The 13,401-nt window shown below is 42.0% G+C and overlaps 1 protein-coding gene across 1 annotated transcript; it reads right to left on the bottom strand.

Annotated features, from left to right (window-relative positions):
- Positions 1–1,120: 1,120 nt before the first annotated feature.
- ice2 (interactor of little elongator complex ELL subunit 2) lies at positions 1,121–13,131 on the bottom strand. Its single transcript, XM_030765305.1, has 15 exons — positions 13,118–13,131; positions 12,753–12,854; positions 12,113–12,431; positions 11,880–11,999; positions 11,523–11,657; positions 11,313–11,429; positions 10,670–10,826; positions 10,241–10,425; positions 8,966–9,968; positions 8,543–8,709; positions 7,501–7,630; positions 5,111–5,195; positions 4,746–4,796; positions 3,755–4,007; positions 1,121–1,354 (listed from the first exon to the last, which is right to left on the bottom strand). Exons 1-15 carry the CDS (start codon positions 13,129–13,131, stop codon positions 1,121–1,123), a joined length of 3,072 nt encoding a protein of 1,023 aa, XP_030621165.1.
- Between the last annotated feature and the right edge of the window lie 270 nt (positions 13,132–13,401).

Below are 13,401 nucleotides of genomic sequence, written 5' to 3'. Positions count from 1 at the left end.
GGCTTTTGGCCACACCCATTCCCCTGAGGTGAGGGGCTGGGCAGTGTTCTGGACATGTGTTAACCTTTAACTGACTGTTATGGGGGGATATTTCACAAAGCAACACTACTGAGATGATATCAGATAACTTTAACAAATATGCTGTCACATATCAAAGACAAAAGAGGGACACTAAATAAAATTAAAACACTGTTAATTATGATATTATCAATAAGTTACTCATATACTTCAATATCAGTGTGACTGACGAGACACCAGGTTCCATGCTGTTGAGTCACTGGAATCCCATAACAGGAGGCGACAGGGGACACTATTAACTGTCTTTTAACCTGGTATTATGTCTGTGCAAACCATCCAATGCATTTGGTTAGACTGGTCTCTCTATTACTGTTGGTATGTGTCTAGGCTAAACAAACAGCGTGGTTAAGTCGTGGCTGTCTGTCATGTTTCCCTCCTTCCCCACGAAAAAGGCTTTTCACTCATCGCAGCATGTCCCTCTCACACATTCTCCTCAGTCATTCAGACACATACACACAACTCACTGACTGTGAGAAGATTATCAAAACACATCTTTACAAGAGCACAGGTGAGTCAGTGTTTCCACACACACACAATGCAGTCAAACTTTCACCGTTAACCACGCCCAGCGCATTACCAGTGAGAAGGGGAAATAAACTATAAAATAAGCTGTGAAGTTAAAACATATCATTCATTTTTATTTGACAAAAATAGCGAAGAAATACAAAGCATTTCAAATTCTGAATATTTATAGCTCAAACCTTCAATTTCTCTGAAATTAAATATTTATTTTTGGCGAAAAACAAACTAGAGACCAAAACAGTAATATTAGCCACGCAAATGAGTTCCTCAATAACTTCATTAATCATCTGGTAGCTTCCAGTTTACTACAGGACACACAAATGAATTTGACTGTTTGAACCAAATATAAAACACGAAGTGCATTTAAAAAAATGCAAGTGCAAAAACATGATCTTCCTTTTATGAAAAAAAAGAAAGTTTTCTGCTCAACAGTAAGCTACAGTGAGGAAGGCCACATTTATGTTTAAGCTCCTTGCCATAAGCGGACCTGATTCTGCTGGCTCTGTTCTCCATCCTGGTTCTAATCTGGCTGTGGAGTCTTCTGCTGGGTGCTCTTTTTACTGGCTCTCAGCTTTTCAAAGAATTTCTGTTTCTGCTTCAGGCGCCTGCCTTTGCTCTTCTTCTTTTTCTTGTTTCCCACCTCTGTTTGATTGGACAGCCCTGGGCCTGTTGCAGGACTATTTTCTGGGACAGGTTTCTGTGCTGGACCTGGGCTTCTCCCTGGACCCTGACGTCCTGGTTTTCCTCCTCCAGCCTGAGCACAGAGGACAAGATATCAGCCCTGCATCTTCCCAGACATTCACACAACAGTACAATTCATATTCAGCCCCCCTAACAGTATCTATTTTTCTATTAATAACTGTCATTACCTATAAAAATGCCTGTTATGGAAAGCATAAAAAACATATATGAACATGGCCAAACAGTAAACAAGGGAAATTGGCTCATATCGCCAGCTGATTGTGTGTGTGTGTGTGTGTGTGTGTGTCTGAAAAGTAAGTACTGCACCAGTAAGACGGCCGTTTAACTACTGTTTGCACATATTTAATGCCTTTCTTTGGGCTACACTAAATGCAATTCATTTCTTTCAATGGAAAACAAAGAGGGAAACAAAATTACTTTTCAACAGAAGGCAGAGAGGGAAAAAACATCTCTACATTTCCCAACCTATCATAGCACTTCAGAAACAAATGTACAGTAATTACAGCACAAGTGCTACACAATTACTGGTGCATCTTTGGTTTTCTCTGGAATATTGGTTATGGATTCTGTGAATTAACAGCTTGGCAGTGAACAAAAAGCAAACCATCCCAGGCACTGCCAAGCTACAGCTAACCTATGAGGTAACCTAGTAACCCCAGGGACCTGTGATGTCACAATACAGGGAAGTAAGAAAGTTCCAGATTCTAGAGACAAACAGCAAACATCTAGTTAGCAAACAGTTTTGTGCATCTGTAGCGTATCTATTTGTCTCCACAGCAGTGACAGAACTTGGCCCAAACATCAAGAAAGAGCATCTGAACGTAAAGCACAAATCTGGACTGTCTGAAATTTAACTTAAGTTACATTTCATTGATCCATATAGACAAGTCTGTCCTCCGCATCTCACCCATCCTAACTAACTATTGAACACCCAATTTTCAGAGCAGTGCCAAGAGCAGCTAAAGTAGAACATGCATGTATTCGGCTATAGGTGGGAACCTATGTGAATCTCCATGGACCCAGACCAGGACTTGATCCCAGAATCCCTTTCTTGCATTGTGACAGTCACTTTAGGTTAGTCTCTTCATTATCACAGTTAATCACAGTTAAACTCAGGACTGACACACCTGATTCCACTGATTCCATCAATTAATCATCAAACCCTTGATTAGCTCAATAAACTGTGATAATGAAGAGTTAAAACAAAGACGTGCAGGACAGGGGGCCCCCCGGACAGGAGTTGAGAACCACTGATCTAGATAACACCTCAGGACTGCTTTGACTACTGTTTGTACATCCTTAATGCCTTTCTTTGTGCTACAATGAATATAATTCACTCCCTCCTTTTCAATGGAAAGCAACAGGGAAACATTCTCTTACATTTCCTAATCCCATCATAGTACTTAAGAAACAAAAATTACAGTCATTATATTTAGTGATGTATGATTCCTGCTGCATCTTTGGCTTTCTCTGGAGTACTCTCTGAGTTTAGCTTACAGGGTTTGGCAGTGATGAAAGTGTTGAGTAGCAAAGCCTTCTCTGCCCTGTCAAACCTCTAACCTGTGCGGTGAACAGGTTCACCCCAGGGACATACAATTCCAACTCAAGGCAGGACAAGAAGGCAAGAGATTTCTCCAGATTCTACAGAAACCCGATTGTCTTTACTGTCCCATAGGGCTTGTAGCAGCACTGACCGTAAAAGTGCAGTAGTGTTCTTGTCTGTACTTTTGACGAATGCTCTAGATTCTTCTCTGACTGAATCACTCACTCCTAACTGGCCTGGGTACCTCCCTCATACCACAGTTAACAAATGAATTTAACCCCCCTCCCTCTCTCTCTCTCTCTCTCTCTCTCACACACACACACACACACACACACACAAAAGAAAAACCCTTAAGATCAAGTATCTTCTCCAGTAAGTGTAGTTTCACATATTACTTCAGTGATTACCAAATTTACGAGCAAATCCAGCCAAAACAGTTGACTACCACAAAACAAAGAGTCTTGATTCAGTCATGAAAGCATTCTAAACCAGGTATTTAACTGTAATTTGATGTTTTCTTGGTTAGTTCAGAAGAAGAATCATGGATTGACTGAAGCTAGCTACTGCTCATCTGATAATAGTGCCTACGCTGGCTGTGGGTGTGGACTCTTTATCTGGGGAAAGGAATTGTGGGTCATAATCTACAAGAGCAGACTGAGAACAGACTATTTACCTTGGCTTAAGAGTGAGTTTGAGAGGTGTGGTTTTCATAAAAACACAATCTTCTGACAGCTTTCTTAACAAGAGCTTCCAAAGAGCTTCTGATGTTGTATGCTTGTTAAGACATTGTAAAATTCTATTTCTGATATGAAAGTGACATAGCTATCTGTCATACTGTCTTCATTTTCACCTCTGAGAAAATTCTAAAAGAATAATGCACAGGCCTCTGGTGACATATACCACGTTTACCTTCTGTCCGTGGGGGTCTGGCGGTGGGAAGATGCAGGGTGGTCGTCCGTGTTTTTGGTGGAAAGGTAGAACGTGTAAGGGGTCAAGGGCGACCCAGGGCACACCACCATGCAGAGGAGCCCCAGGGGGACCGCTGTGGACCTGCTGCAAATCGTGAGCACTATGGCTACCCTTTTTTCCATCAGCGGCTTTGTAAACAGTCACAAACGCCTCCTTGGCCTTGTGTGTTAGCAGGAACCTCCCTTCTTCTAGCCTAGAAGACAGATTACATACAGGCAAACATCTGTATTTTATGAAGAGAAAGGTGTTTTCAGGGCAAACAGACCTGTGGTTCATGTTATTATTATACACACAGACAGAGAGTGATAGAATTCGGTTTCAGTTGGTCACTCAGTCCATTCCTTAAGACCAGTGTCATTCCCTAAAGACACCAACTTGCTACAGCAAACGCTATCACACCGACACCTTTTCACTGAGAGAAGACATCACTGCCCTTCACATACATACAAAAGGCTGCTATAAATATATTATGAACTGAAAAACAAGAACTTATTTAAAATCTAAATGCCTCTCTGGTTGGGAGAAAACATGATTTTGGCTTGTATGGGAGAAAGGTGAGGGAAGTCTTTAGGTAAAGACACATCTTTGTGAACTGAAGTAACAGCACTGAGTAATGTAATTCCTAAGACTAAATAAATATATGTGAGAAAACATGTTTGACTGCATGTTGGGGCTTGGAACGTGGTAACACACACAGAGGCACTGAGTGAAGACAAGACGTAAGCATGGCTAGAGAAACACAGGTGAACGTGTCATGGCACACGGGGAACAAGACAAATGTCACTCATGACAGTCCTACCCATCATGAGAATTTTACAAGAGTTTTATGGTTTCTAGACACAGAAATGCTCACTTCACAAATAAAACACACAATGCACAACACACATACAGACATACAGACACACGTGCACACACACACAAAGGGACTTACTCTGTGACTTTCTTCAGTATGTGATGAAGTGAGTTGAGTGAGCGGACAGGCCTGTGGGATAGATGGAGGACAACAGAGTCACAGTATGGCACAGATCAGCTCTGACAAACTCCAGATACTGCACTCATCAAAAAGAGCTTGGACTAATAACCGCAGAAGGTGATTAATCAGGTTAATTAATGATCCAAAATTAGCACCTCACAACCTCCAAAATTAGAAAATCAGAAACTAATTACCAAAGTGAACCTGGTCTTTCAGCGTCCATTTTATTAATGATAATTCCACACTGGCAGAGTCCCTGGCAGGGTCATTGGCAGGGTCATTGGCGAGGTCATAAGAGGTCAGTGGACCCGGACAGTACTCACTTAAAGTCACAGGAGGTGTTCTGGATCCAGTCAGGCGGGAGCTCCTGCATCTGGGCTAACTTTGAGGTGTGGGCGTTAATGCGGCCTGAGCAAAGAACACACACACACACACAAACACACGCACACACACACACACACACACACACACACACACACACACACACACACACACAGAGTAAAACAATTAACGAGTTTTCACATATAGAGCTGCATTTGTAGTTAGGTCTCTATAAACACTAATCTGTTTTCCTCAGGCAAAGAGATGACTTTTCCTCTATATTTTCTGTACAGAGAAACCCTGCTCTCTGTTTGGACTTGCTTCATTCATACTCAGAGTTGATATAATCAAGCAGTACCAGCATGCCCCCTGAAACACCTAAAAACCATTCTTCAATCAACTAACGGCCCATGATTTTCTCACTGCTTCGGCTTTGCCAGCGTCGGAGGAGCAGACAAGTGGAAACATGTCTGATTAGCTGTGGATCCCTTGAGCAACTATGCAATGATGCAATTTAGCAATGACAAAATCTTTTTTTCCCAGATTTCCACAGGGACAAAATGAATGTCTCAGAGTGTAAAAATCGCTCTCTCCACAAATTAGGAGTGCCTTAGCTTTACAAAACAAATTTGATCTTGCTATTCGATTTCAAAACTTATCGTGAAACCGCTGGGGCTCAGCGTCAAGAAAAGGTGAGCACCTCAGTTTCCCTTCCTTAGGTATAATGATCTCTGGCTGGGCTGACAGTGCTTTATATACAGGCTCATTATCATGTTACATATTTGTTCATCATCGCAGCAGTTTAATGAAGTTATAAAAGCTGAATGTGAATGTGGAATGGCTCCGGCCATGAGGGAGAAGGCATCGTTCTCACAGAAGACGAGATGACATGCCAGGTGTCACGACCGGTCCAAAACCCTGACCTTACCCTGGCTGCTCATGGACAATAGCGATACACAAACTCATTCAAGTGACTCCAGCCATGTTGAGTGCTAACAATGCCAGAGTGTTGGAAGCTACTGTGCTTTGGCTGCCTCTGGACCTTGGCTCTGGCTGGAGATTAAGAGTCAAATTCCTTCACTGAGCCTGAAGAATCTCTGACTGAGAAAAAGTGCAGAACATGGAGTCTTGGCAGTCTTTCCTCAGAACACCACATTACCACTTTCAGAACTTCTCAGTCTTTCCTTAGAACACCATGTTACAACTTTCAGAACTTCTCAGTCTTTCCTTAGAACACCATGTTACAACTTTCAGAACTTCTCCCAAGAATGTTGTGTTAAAGAATGTGGTTGCACACACCGTACACATACTCTATCTGTTATGGCAAATACAGAGATACCTAAGCATGAAGGGAAATCTCACTCTTTTCTGTGTGTGACTGCAAAAATGATTACTCCTCTTTTAAGACGATAAAGTTTTGTCCAATCTGCTAGTCAAGATGAGGGCATAAAACAGTGTGTATGACCTGCAGACTGACACTAAGGGTGGAGAGGGAATCCCCACCCACACACGTGTAATTCACTTCATCAGCACAAGTTGTGAAATACATTGAGCAAGCAGGCTGTGTGAAAATACTTATGGAGTTTGGATATGCAGTACAGAAAGAGTTAATGAAACAAGGGTGTGTCCTTCTCCCTGCAGCCTACACATTTAAAACAGACGTATACAGCAGAACTCACAATTCCTCAAAGAGTCCCTGTATTGCATGGCTTCCTGAAATTTAAGTGCTGGTTGCTATGACAACCAAAGCTACAAACAACCCCATAAGCCTGGTGAGTCATAAGGGAAGCATGTGAGGGCTTGGAGGAGGGGATTCTCTCTCTCTCTCTCTCTCTCTCCAGTCTAAGAATTAACCTTTTAACAGCCCATAAATGCTTTTGTCTACGTGAAACAGCAAAATCGACACTAGTATCCGTGACATTCTCAGCATATTGTTGGAAATATGTAATAAATGTTTCAGGGATGGGCTCCGTTTGGGAATTTCTGTTTGGGAATTCTGGACCTATCTGGGAAAACAAATGAGTGTGTGGGAGTTTGAAGTTTTGATAAGCGGTTCAGTTATCACTGCTGCTCAGAGGTTGTGAAGGCCTTTCGTCTCTGTAAGTAATCCTTGGATATCTGCCTGTGGTATACTCCACCAAAAGAAATTCCATAGCTGAACACTCCCTCAGAGGGCTACACCAGGTCATTCACTCAAACCTGCTTCTCAAGCTACTACAACTGTTTACTTGAGATTAAAAAGAAAATATTATCTAAGGCAGCTATGGGAAAACACCACTCCACAGCAATTCAAATAAAACAAGGCTCATATGAAGGAGAGAGCAGAGCAGGAAGGAGATGATAAAGACAATAGAGTCTTGGGGGTGACCCAGGCTAGGTTCAAATGGCTTACCTATGAATGAGACTGTGCTGGAGTGTAAGAGTGTCTCCGCCCACAGACGACACGCTTCACTGTGGGTCAGACTCTCCGCTCCGTAACACAGTTGATATTCCAGCTTAGGCAGCAAATGCACTGGCACCACCTGCACACACACACACAAACACACGCACACCCACACACACACAAACACAGAGAAACACACACACACACAGTGTCACAGAGGGGAAAAAAATCCTTGAGGGGAGGTGGGCCATTAGGGAAGTCTGAGAATTAAAGTTGTGATTTAGGATAATGTGTTGCGAAAAGATCTAGGTTTAAGGGTGGGACCATAAAATACTTTTCATTCTATTAAAATATCCCAGTACGCTAAAATCACACCGTAAAGCCCCTTGACTTATGGCAAGAGTTGAGAGAGTTGGTCCTCAGCTTGCAACACTGTTTCCATCCAAAACTGTGCCAGTATATTAAATGTGTGCGAGTGTGTGTGACCCATCGTCTGAAAACACTCTGATATGCCCTTTAAACAGGATGTGGGATCATGCAGAGTATGTGTTTGTACAGAGGGAGTTAGGGATGTTACACAATACAGCCCTGCTCAGCTGCCCTGTTCAACTGTTCGCCTTCTGTAAAAGTTCAGCCCCGTTATAACTGATGTGACTACAGCAATTTTTATGAGGTTTCCTTCGAGAATATTTAACAAAACTCCATGTGATACAGTCACATACGGATTTATAAAATCCTATAAATGTGATTAATCAAAAAACATTTTGGTTTGATTCATCACCATCACAATTTTGTATTGTTCTTAACAAAATCACCAATGGCAAATACATATTTCTGCGTTAGTGTGAGTGAGAGAAAAAATATCTATGTTGAAATTACCAAGAGGTAAAATTTCTTAATACGATATATTCTCTAATACAGTTTGCGTGGGGGTGTGGAGGGAGGCCATCTGTTTGCTCTGTTGGGTGGTGGTGGTGGTGGTGTGTGTGTGTGTGTGTGTGTATAGACAGAAACTGGATTACAGACAGCAGAGGAAAGTGCACTAACTAACTTTGTAAGTGTCTTCATCATGTCTTGGATGTGCCATTTCCACACTGCTGCGCACCATCAGCAGGATGTCCTTCAGACTGTAGAGTTTATAGATGACGTTGCCCTTCTCTGGAGCCTCGTAGTCCATCTCATCTTCAGCCGTCACCTGCAGCTCCTCTGTTAGCAGACCTGTGAGGCACACGAACATGCTCGAAAGTGTAAGCCACATAAAGTTTAACAAGTAATAGAGCTTTTGCTCATAGCAAGGGTCTTATCAATAATCCTTCAAAAAACAATGACAAACTCATTTTTCTTCATACAAGACACGTATGCAATACAAATGAAAAAAAAAAGTAATATTAATTAAGATAAAACAAGTTAGCTGGGGTTAGTTATAAAGGTTGATTCTTAGCGTTCACTAAGAGAAGTGGATATGACTACTAACTTTTCTTCTGAGTTGATGTCAGGTGGTCTGGCGAGGCAGCCAATGAGATAGCGACAGTCTTAACGTCTTCCGCAGGGCACTCTCCAGACTCCAGGAAGGAGGTCACACAGGGTTTCACCAAGGACTGTGCACGGCTGACGTTCCGTGTTTCTGCAGGACTGTTTTCTGTGGTCTGAGTCTTCTGAGGCTCCTGGCTCCTGCTTGGGGTGGCTTTCAGCAGAGTGTCCTGCATCCGAAGGATCTGGCCTAACTGGTCACATTCCCCAGATAATCTGGCCCTTTTAGCCCCTTTCCTCGGTCCTGAGTTCTGTGGTGAGCCTGTATCTGCTTTAGGCTGGGTGACAGGGTGAGGCTGCTGGATAGGGGTTGCAGGGGAGTCCAGTGTGCTCTCATGTTTGGGGGATGTGATGGTGTCCGAAGAGCCCAGTGTGGCCGGAGAAGGATCCTGAGCAGTAGTCTGAGCAGTATTGCTCTTCTTTTCATGGTTCTTCATGGGGGAAGAGCAATCGTCGATGACCAGCCGCTCTTCATCAGAGTCCATATCAGTGGGAGAGTTCTGTTGGGAGTCATCTTTTTTTCGTTTGACAGGAGACAAGCCTGCGGGCTCTCCCTCGGTTGAATCAGCACCGATCTGCTCCTCTCCGGACACTGGACTCAAATTCACCTTGGAGCTCTCCTCTACGCCATCATCCTCTACATCTGTCCAGGAGGTATCTGCTCCGCCTTTCTCCACCTCCTGGGCTGGTGTGAGAGGAGCTGGTGTAGTCTCTGAAGGTTCTGGAGGGTTTTTAGCTGGAGTAAGACTGCAGGTTGGTTTTTTGGAGTCTGTTTGACTTAGAGAAAGTTCCTTTTTGTCTCCTTTACAAAGCGCTTTGGGTTCATTGACTTTTTTTGCTTTCTTGCTGAGTTCATAAGATTCTCCAAATGACTCAAGTTCTGTTAAATCCATTTCAAAATCAATGACTGTGCTGTCAAACGACACAGGATTCCTGGACTTGTTCTCCTGGAAAGACAAAACAATTAATAGATCCTTTGATCTCTTACATAGCAAATCTGACTCCTATGTACCTGTGGTAATCAAGGAGTTCGGGAATTCAATCGAAATAAATGATTTGCATTCTTAAAAGACTTGCAATACCTTGTTTAGAGTGCCTTGTTCAGAAACATTTAACATTGGGTTTTATATGAAACATTTAACACTGGGTTTTATATGAGTACTTTGAATAGGCAAATGTATTCAGTGGTGATTTACAGTGTCACCAAAACTGTCCTTACTGTAGAGGAAGCGTCTAGCTGTGTGTACCGCTGCTCTGATTTGAGGAAAAAAACAGGTTTGGAGCCTGTTTTCTTAACAGCCACTTTAATACTCTCTTCATGAAAAATGAGATTTCTCTCTCTTTGAGTCATCTCTGTTTTAAGCAGGGGCGAGTCTATGTACACTGTCTTCCTCCGGTTGGTACCTGCAAAACATCCAAAATATTCCATAAAACATGATTTATTGATGTCATCAAGGTATTAAAATGCTAAGCACCTACGTGGTGCATGTACAGCATTTGATGTAGTGGTAGACAGTTCATATGTAGTGCAAAACATTTAAACTAATGAAGACAAGCATTACAAGTTAACAATGAGACCAAAGATGAGGCTAGAGCAAAGCAGGAGATGAGACATGGACGGCCCTGGGTCGAGGTAGTGACCACCTACCTTTGCCTGAGATAGTTTTCACCCAGACAGGAAGTTCCCATGCCTCAGTGAACTCTGGGTCATTGCTGAGAAGTTGGACAAAAGCCTCTTTGGTCAGGCACACATGAGGCTCATAGGTAGCACAGAGTTTCTCAGCATTTGAATCAGTGCTAATGTCCTGCAGACGCAAGTATGAATGGACATCAGGGGAGTGTTTTACAGTATTTAGATTTAGTATAAACAGAGGGTGTGTCCACAGTGTTGAGGCTAGAAACTGGAGGTAATTTGCTTTCAGTTTGTGAATTAATTTCAGTTTTCACTCTACATGAGATGTCAGGACTGCCAAATAACAAAAACAATGAGAGCACTCATTAAAGTCAATCTTGAAGAGAGGTCTTTTTAAGGCAACCAGAAGACTGAAGCATATACTAAGAGAGTTTTCTCAAAGTCTCAGCTTGCCTTTTGTGTCATTGCTCAGACTAATGGACTGAAAAAAAGGAAGGATGCGTTAGCGCCATCTACTGGACAAAGCTGTAGTCAGTTCAGATTGCAGAATTCTGACATTTTGTGTTTGGCTGCATCAGGCGACTGACCAATTAAATCAAAAAGAAAGAATAAACACTGCTTAAAGAAAAAAAGGTAACCATGTGAGACAGCTGCTTACTGTGTGTTTATAGCGAACTTTCTTGGCGGGTGAATTTACAGATGAAACAGTCTCATAAGCGACTGAGAGCTGTGCATCTGCAGGCAGCACCTTGTTCTCCACGACGTCTATACGCCCCTACAGAGAAATGACAGTGAAAAACACACGAGAATAAAACAAAAGTTTTTTTGTTTTTTTTCTCAAATGACAATCTCTTTAAATGTAACTTACCATGGAGAGCAGCTGTTTCTCAAAGTTGAGCGATATATCTGGGAAGAATTTCCCCCCTGTTAAACTGGTGATTCCTTGAATGAGGTAAATCTGGGGATAGTTTTTTACTTGATCTAAGCAGGCATGCAGATACTCCTGTGAAGTGAGAGAAAAACAGATATGAGCAAGAACTCCTCCAAAATCAAGCACCTTCCCCGTTCCCCAAAACACGTCATAAAGCAGTACAGCTGAGAAGACAATCAAATACACATAGACATGGATGATTTTAAGGGTATGTGTTAAAATACAGAGCGTAAATAAAAGGATAATAAAATAAAGATTATAAATATTGATTAAAAGATCTGCATCAAGATGGACCTCTGAATAGCGTGTTGCTCCCGGGGACATGTAGTTGTAGTCCTCTGAACATATTCTAGAAACATCCTGCAAATACCTCATAAATTCTGCCACCTCGTTCTTTGCCCGCTCCAGTAGATGCTGCCGTTCATAAACAGAAATATGACTCTTAATTGAACAGAGGCCATGAAATCCACCAGGTGAAATTTATTCAAATTTCATGAACTGACTGTTATAGTTTTAAGGCTCTGTACCTGTGGAGGAGAGGGGCCGTTTCGGTTCTTTAGAAAACGCAGATATGCCTGTTGATCTTTCTTCTTGAGACTGGAGAGACAGGGGTAGGGCACCCTTGGCTGGAGAAAATTATCCACTGCATGGATGTCTCTGTTCTCTGATTCAGCTGCACCATCGTTTGTGTCATTTTGCCCCTCTGTCTGGTTAGTGCTCGGTTCACTACTACTTGCTGTGGCATTTTGAGGAGTGTTTTTATTGTTTTTGGGCTTTGCTTCCTGATTAGAGGGTGCACCAGGATTTTCTGTACCCTCCTCATTCTCTGTGACCTTTACTTTGGTACTTAAAGAAAACACACAAATTAATTCACAAGACACAACATAAAGCATATAAAATAGTTTCATACATAGCAACACTTGCTCAGATTTATTGGACTACATAGCAACGCTTAGATAGATTCATTGGCTTACATAGCCAGCATATAAGCCTACAAAACTTAACAAAACAGGAGCGAAAAGGAAGGACTAAAAAATACACGTCTACAGGACGACACAACGCCACGTGCGTAAATAAACTGAACTGTTTAATTAAAGGAAGCTGTAGAGTAAAGTTTAATCTCTGCTTCCTGTGGCACGTGAAGACAGTTATGAACAACATAATTACCTTCCCAAACTAGCCCAGAGTTCTTTAATAGATGGAGTCAGTGAGAATTTGTCGTAAACGTCCCTAGAGAAGAATACCGGATCTTCGGGAAGATGTTCATCCCTAAAGATAGACAAATGTTTAACATAGTTGAATAACGACCCATTAAACATTGTACGTATGGCTCTGAAGTCTATCCACGAGAATTTGTCTCGATATAGCGATAGTTTTGCGACTACCACGAAAAAATAGCCAATATACAACAAAAGGTAGAGAAACCATCACGTTACATCAACAGAAGTGAACTGACTGGCGAAATGTGCATTTGTTTAGTGCGACTTTGAAATCATTTTCACACGATACACAACTGTTGACTTGTTACCTACCATGTAGGTTCCATGCGTCCGGTTAATTTTATAGTTGACAGTTCGAGAAACAAGAAAGAGGCAACACGAATAATTTTGTCAATATTAAGCCGTGTTGACAGTTCTCCATGACGGCGCAGCAATGACAAATTACCGTGTGGATAAAACATAGACGATAAAGGTTCCGGAACTGGGAGAAAAATCCTTAAAATTGACTTAAGGGGTCAGGTCAATTCGTGATTTTTTTAAACGTCAGGAAATGAGAATAGTGTGTAAGTTTGTGTAATTTAGTAACATTCAGCATT

This window comes from Chanos chanos, chromosome 2 (assembly GCF_902362185.1).
Source record: "Chanos chanos chromosome 2, fChaCha1.1, whole genome shotgun sequence".
Lineage (NCBI taxonomy): Eukaryota > Metazoa > Chordata > Actinopteri > Gonorynchiformes > Chanidae > Chanos > Chanos chanos.
Note: the sequence above shows the minus strand (reverse complement) of the source record. Positions and strands in the feature narration are given on the sequence as shown.

Bases quoted from the DNA above. Each gene is read 5' to 3' on its own strand.
- ice2 (XM_030765305.1), bottom strand. The intron at 7,631-8,542 runs GTTAGTTAGTGC...GTGTGTGTGCAG, and splicing joins ATGATGAAGACACTTACAAA to GTGGTGCCAGTGCATTTGCT. The intron at 1,355-3,754 runs GTAAACGTGGTA...CTCTGTGCTCAG, and splicing joins CAGACCCCCACGGACAGAAG to GCTGGAGGAGGAAAACCAGG.